This window comes from Drechmeria coniospora, chromosome 02 (assembly GCF_001625195.1).
Source record: "Drechmeria coniospora strain ARSEF 6962 chromosome 02, whole genome shotgun sequence".
Classification (NCBI taxonomy): domain Eukaryota; kingdom Fungi; phylum Ascomycota; class Sordariomycetes; order Hypocreales; family Ophiocordycipitaceae; genus Drechmeria; species Drechmeria coniospora.
In genome coordinates this window covers 2,812,195-2,836,788 of record NC_054390.1, presented here as the reverse complement: position 1 = coordinate 2,836,788, position 24,594 = coordinate 2,812,195, and the positions used below count along the sequence as shown (strand labels likewise).

Here is a 24,594-nt window from a genome sequence, read left to right as displayed (position 1 = left end):
TGAGCACAAAGTACTGTACAGTACAGTACAGTACAGTACACCTACTAGTACTGTAGTAAGTACGGAGCGCTGCAGCACTGCTGTAAGTACTGGGCAAGTACTGTAAGTAAGTACTAGGTACCTAGGTAGGTGCACATGAGAGTACTGTAAAACAAGTACACCTACCTGTGGTGTCGGTGCTCGTACCTGCAGGCACGCAGTCCACCCACCACCTCCCTCGCCTCGTATTGGCTCATCGTCCCTCGACGGCCAGTTGGGCCTCCTCGACCGACGAGCTGCTTCGCTCAATTTCCCATGGCCAATTTCCATCCCTCTCCTTGTCCGTCTTCTCATCGTCGTCGGCTCCCCTTCTTCTCGCCGCACCACGCACGCAACCTCATTTCTTCTCCTCTCGGCTCGGTCCGTCGTTGACAATCGGCATCTGCATCCTTCCCTTCATCCGTGCGCCGTGCGAAGCCAAGCCGACGGCGCCACCTGGCCCGAAACCAAGAGCACGCGTCGGCCGTTTCGTGAGCGTTGCATTTTATCCCCCCCCCCCCTCCCGCTTGCACTCGCACAACCCCGTCTCGTCATGCCGTCACCGTCGAGCCAGAACGGTAAGCGCAAGCGAGACGTCGCCGCCGCAAAGGCGCTCGACGGCGCCCGAGAGACGGTGCGCGATGGCTCCGAGGACCGCGACACGGACGATTCGGCCGCGTCGTCGACGAACCGTCCACGCGCCTCCAACGGCGCCGGCCCGAATCCTAAGCGACAGCGGGCCAACTCGGGACGGCCGACCGATGCCGGCGAGCCCTGCGACGCGAACGAGCGCGTCGGCCGCAGCAAGGGACGCAGGTCCTCGGTGGCCGACGTCGACGAGACGGAGAGCATGGAGCCGCCGCCCATCGGCAAGCTCACGGACCCGGCCGGAGGCTTCACGACGAACCCGCCTCCCGTCGGCCGCGCCGTCCGCGTCTACGCCGACGGCGTCTTCGATCTCTTCCATCTGGGGTCCGTCCATCGTCCGCCCCTCGTCCCCGTCGGCGGAACCGACGACGCTGACCTCTTTCTCCGCAGCCACATGCGTCAGCTCGAGCAAGCCAAGAAGGCCTTCCCGAACACGACGCTGGTCGTCGGCGTCACCGGCGACAACGAGACGCACAAGCGAAAGGGCCTGACCGTCATGTCCGCCAAGGAGCGCGCCGAGACGGTCCGCCACTGTCGGTGGGTCGACGAGGTCATCGAGGACTGCCCCTGGGTCGTCACGCCCGACTTCCTCGACGCGAACCGGCTCGACTACGTCGCCCACGACGACCTCCCGTACGGAGCCGACGAGGGCGACGACATCTACCAACCGATCAAGGAGACGGGCAAGTTCCTCGTCACCCAGCGAACCGAGGGTGTCAGCACGACGGGCATCATCACCAGGTGAGTCGGTCGAACGGCCACGACGGATGTGCCGCCTCGCTAAGGCGCCCTCTGCAGGATCGTCCGCGACTACGAAAAGTACATTGCGCGCCAGTTCAAGCGCGGAACGTCGCGGCAGGAGCTCAACGTCAGCTGGCTCAAGAAGAACGAGATGGACCTGAAGCGTCACGTCCAGGACCTACGAGACAACATCATCACCAACTGGACGAGCACCGGCCAGGAGCTGAGCAGGGAACTCAAGCAATTCTGGCCCGCGAGCCGGCCCGCGAGCCCGGCCCGCTTCAACTCACAGGGCAGTGATCTGGCGAGGTCGCCCACCGCCGGACCCGGCAACTCCAAGGACTTTGTCACCGGCTACACCCTCGGTCTCGTCGGTGGCGTGCGTTCATGGGTAGGTGTCCCGTACCCTCACCGTCACGCAAGACCGTCCTCGTCGCCGCTGCTGACGCGCGAGAACAGATGACCAAGAACCGGCGGACCGTCGCGAGCAGCAGTCGGGTTCCCAGCGATGACGACGAGTCCGACGAGAGCGGCTCGGGCGGCGCCCCCACCGTTCCGGCCGATGTGCGCCGAAAGTCGATGCCCAACCTCGTCGCGCCGAAGCCGACGAAGGCATGATGAGTGCACGCAAGCTAGCCATGCGGTGCTTGGTCAGAAAGTATGAAGTCTCGATAAAAGGAATCGTAATGGCCCATGGAAGGGCAAAGAACGGCCGCTGGGGATCGAAGTTGCTTGGGCCAACAGCCACGAGAAAGGTGGTGGCGGGGAGGGGCAACTGGCAAAACGGCGCACCGGATTTGCGAAATAGTTCTCGTGAGAATTGACTTGTCGTCGTTTTTTCCATTCGCGTTTACCCTCGCATGGTTACCCGCGCCCCTTATGCTGGTCCAGCCGGTGGCCCAATGTCGGTGCGGCGGGAAAGCTGGACAAAAGTACTGGTGACGATGGTATGGATGGATGCGCGAGGTACGTAGCTGGGGAGGGAGACAACCGCATGGGGAAGAAATGTCAATCTGGACGTGAAACAGAGCCCATCGTTCACCATGATGTCGAAGACTCCTCCCGACGAACCGTCATGTCTTGGGCCGTAGTAGCGTGCCGCGCGAGCCTGAATCATCGTCTCCGTCGTCGACAAACCGAGAGACGGCAGACACGTGGTTCGTACGCATGCTTTGTAGGCTTTCGGTACATCAGCCCGGCGCCAAAGAATTGCGTCGCCGATACGTTACCTGGCCAGGGGCAGGGGCGACGTGCGGGCGGGCGCCTATGCGGCGAAACGATGCATCGATGCGACCCAGCAACACCAGCATCCTTTCCATGCTGATCACTTGCTGAGCGGGGCCCGCATGTGCATCTGCTTTGTCTCCGTGTGCTCGAGAGTGCGAGTACGAGCACAGCACGCCTACCTTCGACTCCTGTTTGCCATGCCATGCATGGTCCTGGCTGCTCGTACGGAGTACTCGTGCCCGTGCTCGCACTTATGCCCGCGCCCGTGCCTGTGCCCGTGCTCGCACGGCTATGTGCCCGGTGACAGGCGTGCCCCCGGCAGCGGGCCCTTTGATCGTTCGAGACGCTTTCCACGAGCCGCCGCGTTCCGATGCGTAGGCATAAGCCAGAGGTTGAGGTGAGGTGAGGTGAGGTGAGGTGGCACCGCATACGGGAGCGCACATGGGCGCCCGTGTTGGGGGGTGCATGTGCTGATGACTGCCTCCTCGGCGCAGTCATCGTTTGGTTGCATCCGCCTCCTTTCGAGCGCTGATGTGAGAGGGCAAGATCGGAGAGGCCGCACGCGCAGCTCATGCCGGAGTCTCATATACTCGAGTGCCCTCTGGCTGTCTTCCCTGCCTCTCCGCTTGATTCGACCTGCGAGGACATCGGACGGGACGGATGGAGGAACAATGAATGTTGATGGCGGCTCCGATATGCCAAATGTGCCGAGCTCTCGTCCGGCAAAATTACATGCCCTGTTCACGTCACTCCATCCGTACTCGTGCTTTGTGCTTCGAGCACCGTCTCGCTTTCCCAACCGCACGCATCGCCGACTCCCGTCGGCTCGTGGGACGGAGGCATGGTCGTCTCATGTACTCCGTCGTGCTGTATTAATAGCGAAGACGCCCGTCGTCATTGTCTGTGCTTCCGTGATTGGCCTCCAATTTGAAACGTCGTTTTCATGCCGACGGCCCGGCCTACACACGGCAGGCATGCGATTGATTGTCGGCGTGGCCGAAGAAGGTGTCCCTGCACCATGTATAACTTGTCCTACTCCTTGCTCCGTACTTGCACATACAGCATGTGCATCACATGGGGGTTTGTCGGTGCTCTGTCGACCTCGGGCGGGAGCATGGAGCGGCCAGACGAACGATGACCAGCAATCTCGTCATCACACACGGCGATGAGCCAAGCATCAACCATGTTGGCCCATGCGTACTTGTCCGATGATGCTATCGGTTCAGCTTTCAAGTCCCAGATCATACTGGCAGCTGCTACCATGAGATGGCGCCTTCATGCCTTCCTACTTGGGTGTCTGCGACTGCCTCGGAACATCCGGTGGGTTCCAGGTACGGCAGATACAGAAGGTGCATAGGTGATGGGTATTCCCTACCTGGTCCGTTTCAACTGTTTAGTTTCGTCCTGAGGCAAATATTCATCATTGCGGCAGGTATGGCATTGCGTCACAGCTCTCGCTTGCGCCGAGCCCAAGGGAAGGAAGGGGAGGGGTCGCTCTTGCATCTTGCTACCTCCAGTAAGAGGAGGCAGGCAGGGTTGCGCGCATTCCTCGTCCAACCGGCCCGAATTCCAGCTGCTGCCTCTGTTTCCTCGATTCTCCGTCGGGTTTGAAAGCCCAGACAACTGCAGCATGTCGCCTCTGTCTCCATCGCACGGGATCTATCCATCCGCCTGCTCCCTGCATTCACCTACATCCTGCCGAGCACTCCTCCTGCTGCTGCTCCACGTGGAACGTGGGTGGCATGGCATGGCTGGCCTGGCCTGAATTTCTCCTGTTGGATGTCGGAGCCACCTCTCGCACGAGACAACTGGTGGGATAAGCGCCCCAGGCACCGCATGCATGCAATGCCGGCAGTAACGCGCTAATGGCGAGGACCCTTGGCTTGTTCGCCTCGCCGTCCGTTCAGGAGCCCCTGCACGGCGTCCTCGAAAGGGGGGGGGGGGGGGGGGGGCAATCTGGTCATGGGCGGCCTCGGCCTCACCGCGCACGAAGCAGTTGCATGCCAAATGTGGCGTGTGCGTGCATGGGCGCATCGTCGGTATGCGTGCGCCTTGAACAGCAACAAGGGACAGGGACCTCGGATCTGTCCCAAAAAAAAAAAGGTGGCCAACGGCGAGGCGAATTGGCTCAGCTCGAGCAACGAGCAACTATCGCTCCACTGCGGCCCTGTATTTGTACACATATCAGGGTGCTTGCTCGGAATAGAATGCAGTAAGTGCGTAAGACGGCGAGACAAGTCCCCGGAAAGCCACGCTGACAGGGGAGTCGGCTAGGTGGATGCCGGCCTGGCGACTTGTCGCCATAGCCATGGCGGAGAGTGGTCAGGAGTGCCGCTCGTCCGTCGTCAGATTTCGACTTGCTCATGAGGTGTGCCATGCATGCTACATGCTGTCCGAGTACAGGTACTCGTTCTTGAGGTAGGAACGAGTTTCACGCTGGAGAAGCCGAAAACCCATGCGAGCGCTCTGCAGGGCCAGGTTTGACAATCAAGGTCACAGAATTGTCCGCATCTAGCAAACCAATTTGGAAGCGAACCGTCATGATCCTGATCTACTTCCGGCGAACTCGATAAAGCCCTGGCAGGGTGTGGACGGCTCGTACCTGCGTTTTCCTGTTCAGGAACGGGACGAATATTGTTCATATTGATTATCACACGTTCGAGTTCGACCTCGAGCACGAGCCCCGACTAACAAGTCCAAGGCTTGGCCATCTGCTCCGTGTTCCGACGAGGCGGCCCATGAGAACATGCAATGTCTGGCCGCCTCGAGACTATCAAATGAACTGAGCAAGGCCATTCGCTAGGCACGCGCTCTCTCGACTTTCAACCGTCTTCAATGGAGAGCCCGCCTTCGCCGTCGACAGCGATCAGGGGACCATCGAGTCGGTTGGTGGACCGAGACAAAGGCAGCGTTGGTCAAAGCCACAGGGCCATCTCCTGCGCCCCCATTGGCCTGCCGAGACTCTGCCCTGGAATTGCATGTCAGACGTCTGCAAAGGAGACCATCTGATTCGGCCGCTGATCTCTGACTTGCATCTAATGGCCGCCAGATGCTCGACACTCCCCACCTCCCACGAGAGGCAGGAAGCAGCGTCCACTTGATGCAAAGAAGAAAGCCGCAAGCATGACCGAGTCCCGTGTCCTCGCCATGATCTTCGAGGGAGCTTGGGGACTGTTCTCGAACGAAGCCCCATCTGCAACAACGTAGTGACCTTGGCCTCGAGACAAATCCGTTCGACTGCGCAGCACAGGACCGACGTGCAGGAATTTGCCGTTCCTAGGCTTGCCTTTCAACGCTGTCAACTTCAATATGAGGAAGGGAAGCTCTGCAAACATGAGAGGCGCCCTTTCACGCGCGCAGCTTGTCGGTCAGGCCGGTCTGGTACGCAGAGGCAACAAGGCAGACGGACGGGCAGGCAGGCTATCAATCAAACGCGACGTGCGGCGATTGACGAAGCGGACGGTTCCCCGCCGTCGCATCGACCTCCAGCTCCTCGCAGCAGCAGCTCCGCTTTCGCTTTCGGACTTCCCCAGCCTGGTTGATCGAGCGCGGTGCGACAGCTGGCATCGCAGCCAGCCACCCACGCCGTTTGGCCCGGACCCTGTCCTCGAGCTTCGCCTTGCTTGACGCCATACCCGTCGCCCGGCCGGCCGGCAATGATGTTGTCACGACAATCAACCTGCGCAGACAAGCTCGGGCCCCCGTCGACGACTTTACCTACTGCACTTGTACCCGTACTCCGTGCAATCGCTTCGTATTGCGCCTTGGCGACCGTCTCGACGGCTCTCACGCGTACATGTGCCTACGCACCGTACATGATAAGACTCTTACTATCCCCCTCAGCCAACCAGTCACCGGGGGGCCGGTGTGGGGAGCAGTCTGGACAGGAAAGGACACTATCGGTTTTCGACGGAGTTGTTGTACCTTTCAGTTCTAATTATGGTCACCGTCGTCAGCCACAACACCCTCCATATCTGCAGTCGCCGCGTATCAGCGATCTGGCTTGCCACGGCGCCCTTGGAGATGAGGCTGGGCAACCCTGTCGGTCAGTCCGCGCGCCCCCTCCATTACCATCCGGCGCGTGTTCTCCCGCTGGCCTGGCTTCGGTAACCGCACCATGCTCGCACTCGTTCTTCCACGACACATGTACCTGCGAGAATGGTACCTGTACACGCAACGCATGTTGCTGTCTTCGCTGCCTGTCTCGTCCTCGTCAGCCGCCGCGACTGGGGGGTGTCAACCCAAGACCATGGACCGCCGCCGCTTTCCCCGTTCGTGCCGATTCAGTTCGTCGAGTCTGCTGGGGCGCATCTTTGCCATGCGTCTCCGTGCATGCGACGTACACCACCACGAAGGGACACATCCGTCCCTGTTCAGCTTCTCGTAGCTGTCGCTTTTGGTCGTCATTTTCCGGCGTGCCGGCATCCCATCCCATCGTTCTTCCGCGAGTCCCCTCCGCCCCCCCCCCTTTCCCTCCACCTCATCACCCACCCTTTTCCCATTTATTCCTTCGGCCTGGTCGACCTCACCTCCCGCTTGACCATGACCTTTCTCCAGTCCTATCTTTGTCGTCAAAGTGCATACCGTTCCATTGCATATGGGGGCTGCATGTCATCTCGTCCCCCCCAACGTGACTTGACTGGAGGCTGAGGCTCTGTACCAGACCTGGCCCGGCATAATCGTTCTACCCCAGACCGGACCATCTCCAAGCCCAGGCTCGGCGGTCGCTTGTCACCCGCCCTCAGTCCTTCCCGCGCCACAGCCCCCTTGCATCGGCTGCATGTTTGTCGCGGTAGATTCCAGAAAGCCGATCGACACGAGCCTGGTTCGCCATAAGGCCTATCCGCCCGGGAGAGGAGGGCAGTGTTGCTAAGTTTGGCCTTGTGCTTCCTGACTTGCAGCCCCGGCCGGCCGACTTCGTTCACCTTCACCCTCGCCTCCATTATAGCTGTCCGCCATGGCCAGCCTCAGAAATATCATGAACGTCGACGACGATCATGTTGAATCGCACTCCTTAAAGCCGAGAGAGTCGGCGCCGACATGTCCTCCTCATCCCGCGCCCTCCGTCACCGCCTCGGGTTACGCCACCGCGGCAGTCCTATCCGTCGCGACCACCTCATCGCCGGCTACGGCAGCAAGGAGCCATCGGCATAGCCCCCCTTCCTATTCTCTGCAACGGCTGGGCATCGACCCGTCGTCGTCGTCGTCGCCCTCGCCGTTTCCCCCGGCTCGCCCTACGCCTCGCGTCGAGTCCGATCGGCGCCAGAGCACCGCAAGCATCGACTCGATGGATTCACATTACCGGCATGGCCACAACCACAGCCACGGCCATGGCTACAGCCGTTCTCATGGTCGCGGACACTCCGTGGGATCATATCCCAGCGCCCCCATGAGACCTCTTGTCTCCGGCGAAGACTCGCCGTTGAAACTTACACCGATCACGGGCAGGGTGAGTCGGGCCAAGAAGGGACTTGCTGTGCACGTTTGCGAAATTTGTCGCCCCCCCAAGGTATGCATAACCCTTCTCATGTCCATCGTTATCGTCTAGGTAGCTAATGCCTTACCCAGACTTTCACCCGTGCCGAACATCTGAGGTTGGCCTGCCGCTCATGCCATGGTGAAGTAGAGTCTCACTGACATCATTCTCCAAGGCGTCATCAGTTGAGCCATACGCCTCCAGAACTTGCCTGCGAGGTTCTCGGCTGCGACAAGGTATTTCATCGCAGAGATCTGCTCGAACGACATCTTCAGAAACAGTGAGGACAGCTGCCGGACCCTTGTCGCCATGTTGAAGCTAACTTGATACAGTGATCATGGTGGAAAACGCAGCAAGGTCACCACCCCCCGCCAAGGAACGTCGGCCCGCCCTCGTGGGTCGAAGAGCCCCGGCCAGGTCTCGCAGGGAAACTCGCCACCACAGTCCATGCTGCCGATGCCTCACTCTCTGAGCAGTCCCCCCCCTCCCGCCGGTTCCAAGCCGGATCCATCTCATCGAGCCATGGCCATGGCACCTGGGCGCTGGTCGACGGGACAGTCGACACCCCAGCTGCGAGAGGTGCGTGATGAGCTCGGCGTGGGGGAGGTGAAGACCGAATACATCATAGATTCTATGCCGAGTATGCAATCCGCCGCAGCCAGAACAACCTCTGGGTACTCGCAACCTCGCACCGCACCCTCCACCGGACTTGGGCTTATTAATTCCATTCCGGGACTCTGCGTATCCAACGTTACCCATCCGTCCATTGCTTGGCAGGGAAACCCGGTCTTGTCGAGCTATTCTGCGCCGCCTTCAAGCGTGTCACGGGCCCAGCTAGCACCGGCTCCGACTCCGAGTCCGGGCTGGAACCGATCCCTCGCCCACCCCATCGTCGCGAGGAGTGCGCCAAGTCCTGCCGTGGGCAGCGGCAGCTATCCTATTCCCTTTGGCTTTGCCGTTTCTACGACGCAAACCTACCCGTCGATGTACGGAGACGGGTCCGGCATCCCCCTGTCGGGGTATGACGAAGTCATCTACGGTTCCGCCGGTCCAAACGCCGCTGTTCGTAGCCTATCCCCGCAGCTGGCCCTGGGTCCATCATCCGAGACTCTAGTGACCACGCCCTCTGCGCTTCCGTCGGACCGGGTGGTCAACCCGATGGCTTGCGGTCGTCAGCCGGAGTCGGCGTCTGCACTTTCGGATCTGCTACCCGCATCATTGAGCAGCGAGGTCCGCAGCCGGTTACCAGTTTATATTGACATATATTGGGCAAGAGTCCATCCGCTGTATCCCATCATCCACCGGGCCACCTTTGCGAAGGAGTCTGGCATGGATGCGGAACACATGGATGTGCTTCGTTGTTCCATGGGCGCCGTGGCTACACAGTTCCTGCAGCATAGGGAACACCGCATTGCCGGAAGTCTGCTGCACTCTTACGCCTCGCAGAAATCCGTTACGGTACGATATGATAGCTACCCTTGTCCAAGAAATGAATCACTGACGCGCCACCTCACAGCTCAAGTCAACACACCTTTCTCTATCAGTCATGCAGGCAACTCTTTTATGTGAATATTACGCTCGCTTCCGAGGCCGCAGCAAAGAGTCGTATCGCCCTTCGCCTCGATTCGATGCCCTCTGTCAAATGGTGAGTTCTTTACCGATCCTCCCGCCGCCGCCGTCGCCTTTTGGCCACGTTTCTCCCCTTAATGTTGCTCTGCATCCATCTTGACGGGTTGGACGTGCCGAGTCTCGGAGTTTTAGTGGAATCTCGCTCAACTGCGTGTAGGTCGCCAATGGTCAACCCGCCTGGGATTCTGTTGCCGTCGGCTGCGATAATTTCCAGAAGTGGGAGCGCTGGATTCGGGTAGAGTCGTGCCGAAGACTTCTCGCCGCTTGCTTCATTCTTAGCGTCGGCGGCATCTGGTATTACGAACAGCCGTTTACTTCGGTGCTCGGACTCGATAATTTCTCGCCCATGATGCTATCTATTCCGCTATCTGCGAGCACACAACAGGCTTGGGAATCGGAGAGTGCTGCTGCTTGGGCTAGCATTGACCTCGCAGGGACGAGGCTACGGACCGTGGGTGAGGCCCTGCAGGAGGTGGTCTCTCCGTCGAGCGTCGCATCCATGCCGCTGTTTGACGCTTCGCTCCTCCTTGCCGCGCAAGCGCTTCAGCTACCTCGAAGACGAAACCCGACAGAAATCGAGTTGGTGGAAGATGCATCGTGCATCGACATCCATGACATGACTATTCCTAGGATGCTCCCATGGTCTCCGGGAGCGTATACATACATGGCGCTTCACTACACACCACTGCACTGGCTGCTCTCAGTCTCCGGTGATAGCTGGGCCTTCAACAAGAAGATTTCCCAAGTGAGCACGTTCACCGAGTATAAGAAGAAGCTGGGCAAGTGGCAGAAATCTGGGAGCGCCGCCATTGCTACAGTGTTTGCTGCCAAAGCCCTCAAGATATCCCTCAACTTGGGGCCGGACCCGCGTCGCGATGACAACGCAACTCTGGCGTTACCACCCGCCGGTGCGCCGTGGGTGGACATTTCCGATTTTTGGGGCATCTACGTTTGCGCCCTTGTTTGCTGGGCCTTTGGCCACGAGGGCAAACGCAACGTGGCAAAGTCATCTCGAGGCGCCGCGGTGGGATGGCTCCTGGCGGTGGCAGAGATGGAGCCTGGAGAACTCCAGGGTCTTTCGGGGCGCGAAGAGTCACAAGGGGTTGTCGGTGTCGTGCATGATGTCTTGAGCAGAGATTGCCTGGGTGGGCGAAGCATCCTGTACTCTGACGCTGTTGGCGTTTTACGGAGGCTGGAAGAGGTCGGCAATTGGAAGTGGTTCTAGAGGGCGACAGAAATGGATGGTGTTTTCGGCAGCCCGAGAGGTACAGTGTTTACGACGACTACGACTGAACGGATGGACAGGCATTTTTATGGACAGGCATTTTGATTGTGTTTTGCCCTTGTTTTCAACAGCTTCCACTCTTGTCTCCAGCAATTCGCTTCATGTTGCTCCATTCCCCTTTTATTGTCGCATTCTACACCCCCCCCCCCCCTTTACAATTGCAAGCATTCTTTACGCGGCATCAAAACGGGTTGCGTGCATGTTCTCGTTTCAAGAACACAACAATCGTTGAAAGTTCCGACTTGTTCCAATAAATATTACCAAGCTCGATTTTTTTGCGCTGTGCTTTTTATTGACGATCCTGCACGCCAGCCATTTTCCTCCTAGGACATATGTCTGGAACGCACCCGTTCAACTGATCGACGTGAATCTTCTCCATCCCACACCGGTTGGTATCTCCACAACGTGAAGATCCTGCTCCGACTGGAATCGCTGCCATCTAACTTCGTGGGGCCCCCTACCATCCCGGTACATACTTGCAAACCGTACACGAAGGAGGCGGGTCCGACCGAGAGATTGAACCGCCGACGCCGCCGACAGCTGACGGTTGCATTGTTGATTCCTCCTATTTACCGCGAATGCCATGGCCTAGGCTCGCCCGGCTGGCCAAGGGCAACGGGGTGGCCAAGGGCAACGCAGCTACCTCGAGTAAGGATGGAAGCCTCTGTTCCCGCCGCGGCCGCCTCCACGGTAGTTGGCGCCTGGGCGACCGGCATTCTTGGGTCCCGTGGGAGCGTTTGCCGGCGGAGCGTTCTGCGGATCCGACGTTCCTTGGCCACCCCCTCGGCGAGCGCCTCCCCCGCCGGCATTGGGCTGCGGAACATCGTCATACATTCCCTCCCATGATGTCGGGGCGCCGGCACCATAAGCTCCGCCATGTCCTCCCCCGTAGCCACCTCGACCTGCTCGGCGGCCGCCGGCGGGGCCCGCCGGCGGTTGCTGGTGGAAGCCGTTTCCTCCATAGTTGCTGCCTTGGTCACTGCCCGCGCTCTGCGGCGGCGGTTGCTGTTGTTGTTGTTGTTGTTGTTGTTGTTGTTGTTGTTGTTGTTGTTGTTGCTTCTGCTGCTGCTGCTGCTGCTGCTGCGACGGTTGCTGTTGTTGCTGCATCATCTGCTGTTGCATCTGCTGCTGCATTTGTTGCATCATCTGAGGGTTCATGTTTTGCATGTTCGACATCATGTTCTGCATGTTCTGCATGTTCTGGGGGTTGTTGCCGCCGCCGCCTCGGCCCATCATTTGCTGTTGCATCTGCTGCATCTGCATCATCTGCTGCCACATGGCCGGGTTCATCTGCATGCCCCGGTTCATGGCCATCTGGTTCTGCATCATGGCAAAGTACTGCTGCATGCGTTGAAAGTACTGCGCCATGACCTGCGGCGTCATGCCGTTGCTGGCGCCTCCGCCCTGTCCTCCGCCCACGCCGCTGCCCTGGCTTCCGGACTGGTCATCGCCCTTTCGGAACTTGTTGCGCTTGGCCGCCTCCTCCTCCTCGCGCAGGTTGCCGCGTGGTTGGGCCTTCTTCACCTCGACGGGCTTGCCGTGGATTTCGAGGGGGACGTTGATGCAGGCGTCGACACCAGCTTCGCTCTCGAAGGTGACAAAGCCAAAGCCCCTGGGTCGTCCCGTGTCCTTGTCCATCATCAGGGTAGCGTCGACGACGCGGCCGAACTGGGCAAAGTAGTCCCGGAACTCTTGGTCGGTCGTCTCCTGGCTGACACCGCCGACGAAGATCTTGCTCGTCTTTTCCTGCTCATCGCGGGGAATGGCACGTTTCGGGTCAATCTGCACCACGCAACCTGTTAGGCTCCATCGCCGTGCCGGTAAAGAAGGGGCAGAGTCGACGGACAATTTTTCCATCCAAGAAGTGCTCCTTGACCATGACAATGTTCACCGTCTTTGCGTCCTTGAATGTCAGGAATCCGAAGCCTCGAGACCGACCAGTGCTGCTGTCTCGCATCACGGTGCATTCGACAACCTCGCCAAACTGCGAAAAGTAGTCACGTAGGGATTCTGCCGCAAAAAATCAGCAACGCGGCCGGGAGCGCACGCTCATGGCAATGAGTTGGATGTACCGTCGGTTGTCTCCCAATTTAACCCGCCGATGAACATCTTTCTATATCCCGAAACGTCAGTGATGCCATCCAGTGGGGGTTTTCCATGTTTTAATATCAAGAACGGCTCTCTGGGCATCGGCCATGCAAAACCCGCGACCAATGGCAAGGGCAAGTAGGGCAGCCGGGTTCAAAGAGGGAAGGGTAGTCAGGGGTGAGGCTTTGCAGGCTTTGGCTAGCGAGGCTCATCATCTCGACGTGATTCACCAACGAACCAACATCCACCATGTCCAGGCAAAGCACACTGGTGCATTGTAGCCGCCTCACGGCCAACGGTGGGATATCCGCGACAGGCCATGGCTCATGCGTCTTCCGGGACTTGGGTTCGCAGCAGAAGGCGGCATGTTCGGGTCTTGTCATCTTCGATGTAAGTGCAAAGGCAAGATGACGGATGTCGAGAACCAGAGATGAGCGCCGGAGGGGCGGTAGCTTCAACTACACCAACGAAGAGAGCGATCGCGGCGAGAAAACCAGTTCATGCTTGTCGACTCTGTCTCTTTCTTCTTGATCTCTTCGTCCTGTGCTATCGTCCAGACTATTGTCCGTCCATCTGTCTGACTGTCTGACTGTCTGTCTGAACTGACTGAACTGTCTGTCTGACTGGTTCTCAAGCTAGGTACGAGATGACCTTCTTTGGCAATTTTTCGTCACAGCTTCGCGACACTGCGATCGCTCTGACTTGACTGCCTCAAACAGCTTCCGTGTCTGTCTGCCACTGATGGCTATGAACAACAAGAGCATGTTCATGGACGGCCTCTTCTCCATGTCGGGGGGGTTGGTCAGGCGGGAGAAAGCCACACGATGACGTCCGTTGGCGAGATATACCCTCCTCGTCATAGATTCTTGCAGCAGATTCCTCTCCTCTTGTAGAGTGTTGGAGACTGAATCTTGGTGCTTTCCCACCCAGAGCTTGCATGCTCGAGCATTCGAACATGACCTTTTCTCCCTGCACGTCGCTGATGTGGTTTTGTGCTTGCTTGTTCAACCGGGGATTTCCGTTTCCCAGCCTGACGCTCTGCCGCCCATGAAGCCAGCCAAATCCCCTTTGCAAAATGCAGCATGGTAGCACCCAAGCACCTCTTACGTTGCGCAGTAGCCTTGCCAATGCCATCTTCGAGCCCAACTTGGGGGTGGGGGGGGGGGGACGCCAGTAGGGGGAAAATCGGAAAATTTCACGTGGAAGAGGACGGGAGAGTCACGTACCCATCATCTTTGGCGCTCGCTTTGTGCACCGACCCGAATGGAGGCGTCGTCGGCATATCGTCATGTTGCGCTGGGGGCGGGGCCGAGGTGCTGCCTCCGCCGAGATTGAAATCCACCTCGTCGTCATCATCCTCTTCTTCCAGCCCATTGTTCACTTCACCACGTTCGTCTGGCGGTGTGTGATCGTGCGCCTTCGGCATGTGACTTTCGTGGACATCGGGAACGTCTGCTGAGGGAGCCGCAGGGTGGTTCGAGACTGGTGCGTTCTTGGAGCCATCATTGTCATCGTAGCTGTAGGGCAGTCAGCGAAGCTCCGGCCTGGCCTAATTCGTTCGTTCGAAACATACAGGTCGGCGAAGAGATCCTCTTCGAAGTTCTCCGGCTCGGTCATGGTGACGATGCCACTAGGAGAAACTCGGCTGTAGGCGTTGGGGGGGTTCAGCCTACGGCTCAGACGATCCTCCTTGGATGAATGTGCGCGGCTCAGATGAATCTGAAGGAGTCGGGTGCGGAACAAGGAAAGGAAAGGAAAGGATGGCGTGGAGAATAAAAAGGAGGAGAGCAGGTGTGCGACGTGGACGTGTGGTGTGATGTGTTGTGTTGTGTGTGATCAGCCTGCCAACAATCAAATGGCAGAAGCTTCATGCCAACTTCGTTCGTGCGCGCAGGAGAACGGATGACTAAGCTTTACGCTGTTTGGTCTGTAGCCAATCAGACTACTCAGTGGGTGAACGGATCACAGTACTCCGTAGGTACCTAGTAAGTACTTACTGTAAGTACTGTACTGTACTGTTAGGGGGGCCTTAGGGGGGGGAGGGGGGGGGGGGGTCAAACAAGTGCCGTTGTGGAGGCGCCGTCCCAAGTATCCGTGCAAGTACATGTACATGTTCGAAGCACATTTGGCAGTACAACATGTCAAGACGACATGTAGTTTGTACGGTGCTTGTACTTTACGTACACCTAAGTGCAAGTACAAGTACGGAGTAGTCGTACGGTAATTCGGAGTGCAGCGGTTGGTGAGTGAGTACTAGGTATTAGGTACGAGGTACCTAGTATTATACAAGTACTGTAAGTGCAGAGTACTTACTCTATTTACACACAAGTACGGAGTACACCTACTGTAAGTAACCTTCCAGCGGTCACAATGCTGAATTGGCGGGGTTTCTCTCCTGTACTGAGGCGGGGCCAGCACTCCGCAGCAGCTGCTGAGCGTCGTCGTGGTCTGAGGCCTACGCCAGTTCCGCCCAATACAAACACACCTTACGAATACTTGTACAGGCTGTACTCCGTACCCTCCTCGTACACCACCGCCAAGAGCCAGATCTTGAGTTGCAACGGGGCTCAACCAGCCTCGAACTCGCCCCCTTTCTCGCAGTATGAGGCGCTGCGTAGACTCTCTACCCGACAGTTCGTGATCATGTGGTCGTCCTCTGGAAACGGCAAGAAGCCTTCACCAACAGTTCGTCTCCATCTCACCCACCTCGACGAGCGTTACTCGTGATGCTAACTACCCCACGGCCGCCGGAAATGGTCCAGGTCGGTAGGTGATGGATCGCCTTCCGAGGCCCCCAACCGGAACAATGACTGACGGCAGCCCATTGCTCCTCGGTAGACCGATCCGAGTATGTCCATGAGGACTTTGACGTGCACGATTCGCCGGTAGCGCCCACTGCTGACCTCTCGTCCTTAGATCCGTCTCGCCATTCTGGAGAGCGCCCGCACGAGATAATGCTTCCAAGAGAAGCGCCACCACCCCCTTGGGGCGTGATGGGAACATGGTCGTCGGTGCGGCCTACTCGCACGCAGACATGCTCAAGTTTGACTCCCTGTACGTCGACGTCCGCATCACGCGCAAGCTATACCCCCCTCCCCTCCCCTCCCCTCCCCTTCCACCATTCCTCCGAGATTTGCACTGCTGATTCTTGGACCTAGAAACGTCACCGCCAGCTCCTCGCGGCCCAAGACTCCCACATCCTCATCCTCGACCAAAGGCCGCGTTCATGAAGCCTCCCCTCCATCACGCGGTGGAGGATCTAGCACCCCGCCGTTCAAGAACTACATCAACTTTCTCTCCAACACCAATGACGATTGGAAAGCCGACGAAGATGAGATGCTCGGATACGAAGACGATGACGGTGATGACTTTGGGCTCCCTAGTCTTTCCAACATGCGGCGGAGGTCGAGGCGGATGGCGAGTCAGAACAACTTCGAGGCCGGCGTGCTGCCATCGTCTGGCGGGGATGGCTCTCGCGGAGCTCGACGTCAATCGAACAGTGCCGATATCGCCATCGAACGGCCTGCCCCATCATACCCGATGCCGAAGAAGAGCGAGGGCAAGATACTGCGGCCTCAGTACAAGGAGATATTGAGAGGTCTGAAGCGTCCGACGACCGTCGTGGCGAATGGAGACTGACTGCTCCTCCAGATCCCGCGAATGCTTTGCACCTCATCAACTACCCTTCCATCCCGAGCAACGCGACGCCGAAGGAGTCGGACGCCATCAACTCTCGACTCTCGCGCATCAATCGGTTCAAGAAGCTCCTGCAAGCCTCCACCATCTCTCTCCCTGACCTGCGGGCCTTGGCGTGGTCGGGTGTGCCGGAGGAGGTTCGCGCCATGACGTGGCAGCTGCTGCTGAGCTACCTCCCCACCAACAGCGAGCGGAGAGTTGCCACGTTGGAGAGGAAACGAAAGGAGTATGTCGACGGCGTGCGCCAAGCCTTTGAGAGGACGGGGACCGGTTCCGCCTCGGGCGGGCGAGCCAGGGGTCTGGACGAGGCCGTCTGGCACCAAATAAGCATCGACATCCCCAGGACCAACCCCCACATCGAGCTGTACAGTTACGAGGCGACGCAAAGGTCGTTGGAGCGCATCCTGTACGTCTGGGCCGTCCGCCATCCCGCCAGCGGATACGTCCAGGGCATCAACGATCTTGTGACCCCCTTCTGGCAGGTTTTCCTCGGGCTCTACATTGCCGACAGCAACATCGAATCCGGCATGGACCCGGGACAGCTGCCCAAGTCGGTGCTGGATGCCGTCGAGGCCGACTCGTTTTGGTGTCTGACAAAGCTTCTCGACGGCATCCAGGATCATTACATTGTCGCCCAGCCGGGCATCCAACGGCAAGTGGGGGCGTTGCGCGACCTCACCGCTCGGATCGACACCACCTTGTCAAAGCACCTCGAAACGGAGGGTGTCGAGTTCATCCAGTTTAGTTTTCGATGGATGAACTGTCTTCTGATGCGTGAAATCAGCGTCAAGAATACCATTCGCATGTGGGATACGTACCTTGTGCGCACCATCCCTTTTCTTCTTTTTCCCTCCCATGCTGCGTTTGCGCGTCTGAATACTAACAGCCCACAAGGCCGAAGAGCAGGGCTTCTCCGAGTTCCACCTTTACGTCTGTGCCGCACTGCTCGTGAAGTGGTCCGAAAAGCTAGTCAAGTTGGACTTTCAGGAGATTATGATGTTTCTCCAGAGCCTCCCCACGAAGAGCTGGACCGAAAAGGACATTGAGCTGCTGCTTAGCGAGGCCTTTATCTGGCAGAGCCTGTTCAAGGGTTCCGCAGCCCATCTCAAGGGCCAGCCGAGTCGACCTCCGTTGACGAACCTGCAGTTGTAACAGCGAGTGCGAGGTTCGAGCAACCAAACGATGAGTGGGCGACACACGGGTGCGGAACACGCCGCCGGTAAGTCGTGGGGTTTGGTTGATGGGCACGAGTACTTGAGCTTTTACTGGCATGTCATGCCACCTTGCGAGGCGTTTGTTATGAATGGGTACATATGGTTACGTGCACTGTATTGGAAGGGGAGGGCGACACCAACGAGCCGAAGCATCCCCTATTCCCGCACAAGTAGACAGAATGGACCGCGGGCGTCTCGGTAGTGAATCGGTATTGGGAATTATATCACTCGTTCATGTCTTATCCTTCACCATGCTGGCACCACGCTGACTACCCAAGAAATGTTTTCGCCCCATCCTACGGCGTGGCACATGTTATACGTGGAGGGTGATGTCGCCCAGCCCCCTGGCCAGCTGCCCTTCCTGGTCCGCCGCGGGGAAAATGCAACATATGCTCATATATCCAAAACTCTGATCGGGTGGACCTCGTATGCAAGAGGGCCTGTATGCCAAGAAGGAAGAATCAAGCATTTCTCGTAATACCGCAAGAAACAACATGGGTAAGCGTTGCACGGTATCCTTGTCCATGCTGCGAAGACAACATGCCATGCGCGCGCTGGCCTGAACATTTTCGCCGCCCTAGTTGCGCCATGTCCGGGGTTGTGGACGGGCGCGGCGATTCGTCATGGCGAGTTTCAAGTCTCGCTTCCAGAAAGATGTTCATCACGAGTCGCGATGTGTGTGCGTGATGTGTGATGTGTGTGTGTGTGTGTGTGGGTGTGTGTGTGTGTGTGTGTGTGCGCGCGTGCAGGCCAATTTTCATGACTTCAGGTCGTCGACAAAGCCCAGGTTGTGCCTGTCCTCGTCACAAACGCGAGCCCATTCGAGAAGCAGTCTCCACACGTAGAGGCGCATGTCTTCTCTCCGAAGCACCTTCTCCGCCCACCGCTGACCCTCCTCGGCGATGAAGCGGGCAGCGGCATCTCCCGGACCGTCCTTGTCGGCCAGGAACTCCAGGGCGGGGTAGAGGTCCTGGAAGGTGTTGTCGAGGGGCACAAAGTGCACCCAGGGCACGATCCGGTCGTCGTGCCACTCGGCGTAGATGGTGGCCTTGAGGGGGAGGCTCGTCGAGCGGAGGAAGCCGCGGAAGCGGGCGCTGAACGAGTTCCCATCGGCGTCGGGGAGGAACTTGTAGTTGTACTGGTTTCGCATGGGCGTGGGCGGCGACAGTTCGAAGACGGAGCGGAAGAAGGGGCATTCGTTTCCCGGGCAGAGGTGAACAAAGGCCGCGTCGGCGATTTCGCTGAGCCAGGCGCCGAGCTTCTTGCGTCTCGCGCGTGGGGTGTCGTATACGGCGCCGGAAGGTAGTTGGAAGGTCAGCGCCCGGGTGCCCTCGGCCTCGGCGCGGGAAACGGTGGTGCCGTTGAGCATGTCGACGAGTCGGTGACGTTGGAAATGGTGCCAGGTGTGCTCCTTCGGCCGTCCGCCGGAGCCGTCACCGCGCCAGATCAAGCCGTCCTTCTTGCTCGGCCAAGGGGGCCCGTGCGAGTCGCCGCCCGAGTAGAATTCGTCCTTGGTCAGGTACATGGCACCGGGGATGAGGATCTCGTTGTTCATGGGAAGCTTGGAACCGCCAAAGAGGGGGATCAGCTCGGTGGTGGAAGACAAGCTGATGGGCTCGATGAAGGTGCCGTGCAGCTGTCGCAGGTGCGGCTGCAGGCAGGGGTTCATGGCGGCCGTCCAGTTGCGAACGAAGCCTCGGTAGGCGTAGGTCGGCATGTAGTGGAGTGGGAAGGCGGCGGGGGCGGCAAAGTCGTCGATCTGGCGGACGCCATGGGCCGGCGTGTCGGGGCCGCAGGTCTCGACCGCGAGGTTCCAGTACTGCTCCTTCGGACCGAGCCACTCCGGGTCGTACGGCTCGGGCTTCTCGTCGTCCACCTGCTTGAGCCCGGTGAGGTTGGTCCTGACGTCGTCGACGGGCGGAAGCTGCCTCTCCCTCCTCTCACGCTCGACCAGCTTGGCCACGTGGTCGAAGGGGACGAGCAGGCGGGACTCGTCCATCATGTTGACGGGCATGTCGACCTCGGGCATGTGCTCGGCAAACTCGCCGACGAGCTCCGTCCACAGCTGCAGCCAGGGAACGCGGCCTTCGACGTCGCCGGAGCCGACGGCGGTGCCGTTGCGGACCCTGACGACCCAGTGCCAGGCATTCGCTCGCCGCTTGACGGTGGCGGCGTCGAGGGCCCAGAAGGGAGTCAGGTCCTTGTAGATGCGATCAAAGTATTCCTCCACCACGATGGAGTCGGTCTCGATGGCGGCCGCAAACCAGCCATCGAAGCCCGGCGGCGGGTGTCGACCGCGTCTCTGTCGATATCTCTCGGCCGCCTGCGTCACATTGCGGCTGCGCCGCGTCAGCAGATGGTCGTGCCGGGTTTTCGCCTCGATCATGAGCTTCTGGATCGCGTGCTTGCGGCCCAAGGACACGATGCCAGGCAGACCAACGACACGCCACAAGCCCACATCGTGCCACAAGAGGTAGTTGGTGACGGCGAAGACGACGACGAGAGCGATCGTCACGTAGCGCACGACGAGCCGCGTAGGCCAGCCGCGCGGATCGCTCAGCCGGAACATGTGCGGCGACGGGGATGCAAAAAATATCGTCGTTGCCTTTTAAATCATGCGAGTAGGCGAGGAGTCGAGTCGTCCAGCCCGGGGTACGGGGCAAGCAAGACAACGACGCAAGCTCGTTGCCGAGGTTGGGAAGAAATTTCACCCCTTCGACCCGTCGGTTCTGTTGGTCCTGATGGTTCGTTCTGATGGTTGGTGGATGATTGGGAACCTCGGGCATGTGCCAACCGCCCAGGGGAGGGAGTGAGTGAAGGGTTCAAGGGCATCGGAAAGGGTGAGCTTTCCAAGGTTGCCGCCAGCCGTCAATCCTTGTCTGAACGGCAGGAATCGATGTGACGGCGGAGCACGGACGGGGTATTACTCCGTGCGAGTAATTCACTTTGCACGTACTTGTATGTACAGCATGTACAGCGTGCTTAGAGTATCACCAACAAAGGCAAGCATCCATCCGTACGAGTGGCATTGCGGCGGTGCACGTAAGTAAGTAAGTACCCGTAAGTAATGAGACTTTGACCGAATGCAGGGCATACTGTACGGGTACGGGTGCAACTCTGTGTACAGTAAGTAAGTAAGTACTGTACTTATACGAGACGAATTCTCCGTGCTAAAATAGCCTATATGCAACCTTTTCACAGCACTCGGGAAATTTCCTAGTCCAAATACAGTAATTACTGCTTACTATGGGAAGGGGAAGCCAAGACGGATTCAGTCAAGTCCAGGGCAAAATGTCCGACTGTGACATGGCGGAGACAAGTCACGGACGAATCACATCACACCGAATCCTTTGCTTGCGTTATGTACTCCGTGCTCGGTACGAGGTAACAGTACTTGCATTTTCAGTGTACTTGTATACATGCACACACTCGCACAGGGTAGGTGCTGCAAGTAAGTACCATGTTCACATGCTTGCAAGTACTGTAGGAGTAGTACAAGTATTCATATTCCGTACCTTCTACAATTATGTATACATGTACTCCATACTTGGGTAAGTACTTGGTTGTATTACTTGTACTTGTACTGCATTTACACCTACTATGCGGTTGTAAGTACTGGGCGCAAAGTGCACAGTGGGTGCGGAGTACTGTACTTGTACACTAGAACTGCATTCTCTACTGTACGGAGTAACAGTTGTAAGTGCTGTACAGATAATACTCGCTTCATTACAAGTACGGAGTACAAGTAAGTACTTGCAATATACTTGTTGTTCTTAGCTGCTATAGTACTCAAGCACTGTAAGTACTGTAAGTAGGTGTAACCATGCCAGTATTACAGTACTTGTACCTTCCTACGTACTCGTACTGTGTACTTGCTTACATTTACTCCTTCATCTTACTGGGCCATGTACAGTACAACGTGATGCGAGTTAGCAGGTAATGAGCCTTCAAAGTCTTGAATCGCAAATGCATGAACAGGTAATACTCGTACGAGCGATTGCGTCCGTCGTATGCTTGTGTGAACCAGCATCAATGTCGTCTGCCACAGCACAGACTATGTGCAGACTATGCCCGGTCAACGAACCGTTACTAGCCACTCACTCTATTGGCTGCTGCCCCCCAGCCTCCAAGAATTCTCAAGCATGAACGGAGGAATACTGCAAGCAAGAAATGAGGATCAGGATAGCGACCGGATACTACTAACCTAGCAGTGCTTGCAGCTGACAGTACGGAGTGCTCGTCCTTCAGCGCGTACCCGTACCCCTACTGTACTTTGTACATGCAAATACTTACTACACCCGAGTACAGTACTTATATACACGGTACACAATACATGCAAAAGTACATCTTGTGCATTTTCTATTGCAATAGCAGTACTTAAAGTACGGACATGAACTCGGCAAGTGCATACTTATCGGAATGCAAGTACTGTACGGAGTACTGTAAGTATCGTAGAAACCTTCGACGGGAAACGAATGGGTGGTGGCAACCAATGTCAATCCCAGTATTTACACACCCTCGGTACCTGCATACTGTAATGGCCTTGATTGCATGTCCAAACTTTTATTACTGTACGGAGTACTGAGGGGTAGACGGAGTAGCACTTACAAGCGCGTGCACTTAAGTAAGCAACTGAGTAGTTGTACTTAAGTACTTGCAGTTATCAGTACAGTACTTACTCAGCATTACGGGTCACTTCGTACCGAGTACTCCGTACATTTTAATGGCTGAACATCTCGGTTAATCTTCGCAACCAAGCTCTCCTACCAACCAATCAGAGTCCCGCCAATTGCTAGCACGGAGGCGAATCTATCATCTGTGCCAGCAGGAGCATCGCCATCCTCGACCTCAACGACAAGTCGCTTTTGTCCTGTCCCCCCTTCAACCCCCCCCCCTGGGTCAGCACAGCGTCGAGATGCTTCCGTCGACGCGAAAGGCGGCCTCGATGGCCCTGCGAGGTGAGCCACCTGCTCGTTCGCCTTCGCTTGCCGGCTCCCCGGTGAAGAGTTCGCTAATGGCCAGCAGTCAAGCCGACGACCGCCCTGGCGCCCTTCCGGGCTGCTGCCGCATTCGACGCCTCCAGCTCGCGTCGACATGCGAGCTCTTTGACGCCTCATAGCGGTGCCTCGGCGCTGGCCAAGGCCCGCAAGGAAGTTCCCCTTGCGAGCCAGGAGCCCACCAAAGGTCCCCTCGAATACGCACTGTAGGTGTTCCCCGGAACGGCGCCGAGAATCGAGCAACCCCTCCGCCCTGCTTGTCGTGGCCGATGGCTGACCAGCCTGCTTGCCAGCACCTCCCTCGATGCCATCACCAACTGGGCGCGCCAATCCTCCCTGTGGCCCATGACGTTTGGCCTCGCCTGCTGCGCCGTCGAGATGATGCACCTCTCCACGCCCCGCTACGACCAGGATCGCCTGGGAATCATCTTCCGTGCTTCGCCCCGACAGTCCGACGTCATGATCGTCGCCGGCACCCTCACCAACAAGATGGCCCCCGCCCTGCGCCAAGTCTACGACCAAATGCCCGAACCCCGCTGGGTCATCTCCATGGGCTCCTGCGCCAACGGAGGCGGCTACTACCACTACAGCTATAGCGTCGTTCGCGGCTGCGACCGCATCGTCCCCGTCGACATCTACGTCCCCGGCTGCCCGCCCACCAGCGAGGCCCTGATGTACGGCATCTTTCAGCTTCAACGCAAGATGCGCAACACCAAGATCACGCGCATGTGGTACAGGCGGTAGAGGAGCTGGGGTTGGAGCCAGCCACGAGCGGCGGAGGACGGAACGCCAGATGGAGTGACGAGCTCTTGTGCTGGACCCAGAGCAGGACGAGCCATGGTCCGGCCTATTCGTCTTTTTTTTTCCTTGCCGCCATTGTACACATCGGGATCAGGGCAGCGACATAGTTTCGCCAGCTGCAAACGCTGCATAACTCGTACCATCTATTTGCGTTTCCCCGTGACCCTGTGCATCCGGGACTGATCGGTAGCAAGTCGCTCGAGCTTTGGCTGCCAAGGCCTAAAGGGAAACCGAACCTGTCCATTCCGAGCACGACGCGCCCATGCATCGAGAAGCACGCGCCGGATGATACACTGGGCAGCCATGGTCAAGACGAACTGATTTGCAGCAGCCGCGGACAAACAAGCAATATTGAATGAGCCGTACTTGTACCGTGCTGGAAACCCAAATCAAAAAGCGACCGCCGCTCCTTACTCATCACCAATCGCCATGCGTATTTCACCACCATTCTTTGGGCGTTTTCATGGCGAGCCCATGAACGTATCCATCACATTGTGTCACCCTCGCGCTGCTGGGGGGCCGATAGCTTCCGAGTTAAATCCGATTCTGTTCTGCTTCGCTCGTTCAAGCTGCGAGTGCCTGTTTCCCCTCCTGCTCCGTACAAATAATCACAGACACACACAAAGTCCACCAGCGCCAAACGAACTCGTCCATCGACTCTTCCAACAAAGTGCAGCATACCCAAATGAAAGATGTAGTGAGCGGGAGCATGCCCGGAAAGAGGGAGGAGGGAGGGGGGAGGGGGGTTTATTTTGGAGAGCGAGCGAGACACTT

General features: G+C 58.0%; 6 protein-coding genes across 6 annotated transcripts; 4 read left to right on the top strand and 2 right to left on the bottom strand.

Moving 5' to 3' along the window:
- Window positions 1–571: 571 nt before the first annotated feature.
- DCS_03921 (phosphorylcholine transferase) lies at window positions 572–2,025 on the top strand (the record flags this gene model as incomplete). The annotated part of the gene is made up of 3 exons (XM_040801234.1): window positions 572–1,407; window positions 1,465–1,798; window positions 1,867–2,025. 3 exons carry the CDS (start codon window positions 572–574, stop codon window positions 2,023–2,025), a joined length of 1,329 nt encoding a protein of 442 aa, XP_040656267.1.
- A 5,566-nt stretch (window positions 2,026–7,591) lies between these two features.
- On the top strand, window positions 7,592–10,964 carry DCS_03920 (Transcription factor; the record flags this gene model as incomplete). Its single annotated transcript, XM_040801233.1, has 6 exons — window positions 7,592–8,143; window positions 8,203–8,228; window positions 8,286–8,390; window positions 8,443–9,568; window positions 9,627–9,755; window positions 9,897–10,964. The coding sequence occupies 6 exons, from the start codon at window positions 7,592–7,594 to the stop codon at window positions 10,962–10,964; spliced, it is 3,006 nt and encodes a 1,001-aa protein (XP_040656266.1).
- A 699-nt stretch (window positions 10,965–11,663) lies between these two features.
- DCS_03919 (uncharacterized protein) lies at window positions 11,664–14,729 on the bottom strand (the record flags this gene model as incomplete). The annotated part of the gene is made up of 5 exons (XM_040801232.1): window positions 11,664–12,806; window positions 12,871–13,034; window positions 13,961–14,178; window positions 14,339–14,629; window positions 14,686–14,729. 5 exons carry the CDS (start codon window positions 14,727–14,729, stop codon window positions 11,664–11,666), a joined length of 1,860 nt encoding a protein of 619 aa, XP_040656265.1.
- Window positions 14,730–15,865: 1,136 nt separating this feature from the next.
- DCS_03918 (uncharacterized protein) lies at window positions 15,866–17,960 on the top strand (the record flags this gene model as incomplete). The annotated part of the gene is made up of 6 exons (XM_040801231.1): window positions 15,866–15,878; window positions 15,933–15,960; window positions 16,029–16,166; window positions 16,271–16,710; window positions 16,764–17,629; window positions 17,703–17,960. The coding sequence occupies 6 exons, from the start codon at window positions 15,866–15,868 to the stop codon at window positions 17,958–17,960; spliced, it is 1,743 nt and encodes a 580-aa protein (XP_040656264.1).
- An 819-nt stretch (window positions 17,961–18,779) lies between these two features.
- On the bottom strand, window positions 18,780–20,591 carry DCS_03917 (uncharacterized protein; the record flags this gene model as incomplete). Its single annotated transcript, XM_040801230.1, has 1 exon — window positions 18,780–20,591. One exon carries the CDS (start codon window positions 20,589–20,591, stop codon window positions 18,780–18,782), a length of 1,812 nt encoding a protein of 603 aa, XP_040656263.1.
- Window positions 20,592–22,937: 2,346 nt separating this feature from the next.
- DCS_03916 (mitochondrial NADH-ubiquinone oxidoreductase 20 kD subunit) lies at window positions 22,938–23,763 on the top strand (the record flags this gene model as incomplete). The annotated part of the gene is made up of 3 exons (XM_040801229.1): window positions 22,938–22,980; window positions 23,048–23,225; window positions 23,313–23,763. The coding sequence occupies 3 exons, from the start codon at window positions 22,938–22,940 to the stop codon at window positions 23,761–23,763; spliced, it is 672 nt and encodes a 223-aa protein (XP_040656262.1).
- Between the last annotated feature and the right edge of the window lie 831 nt (window positions 23,764–24,594).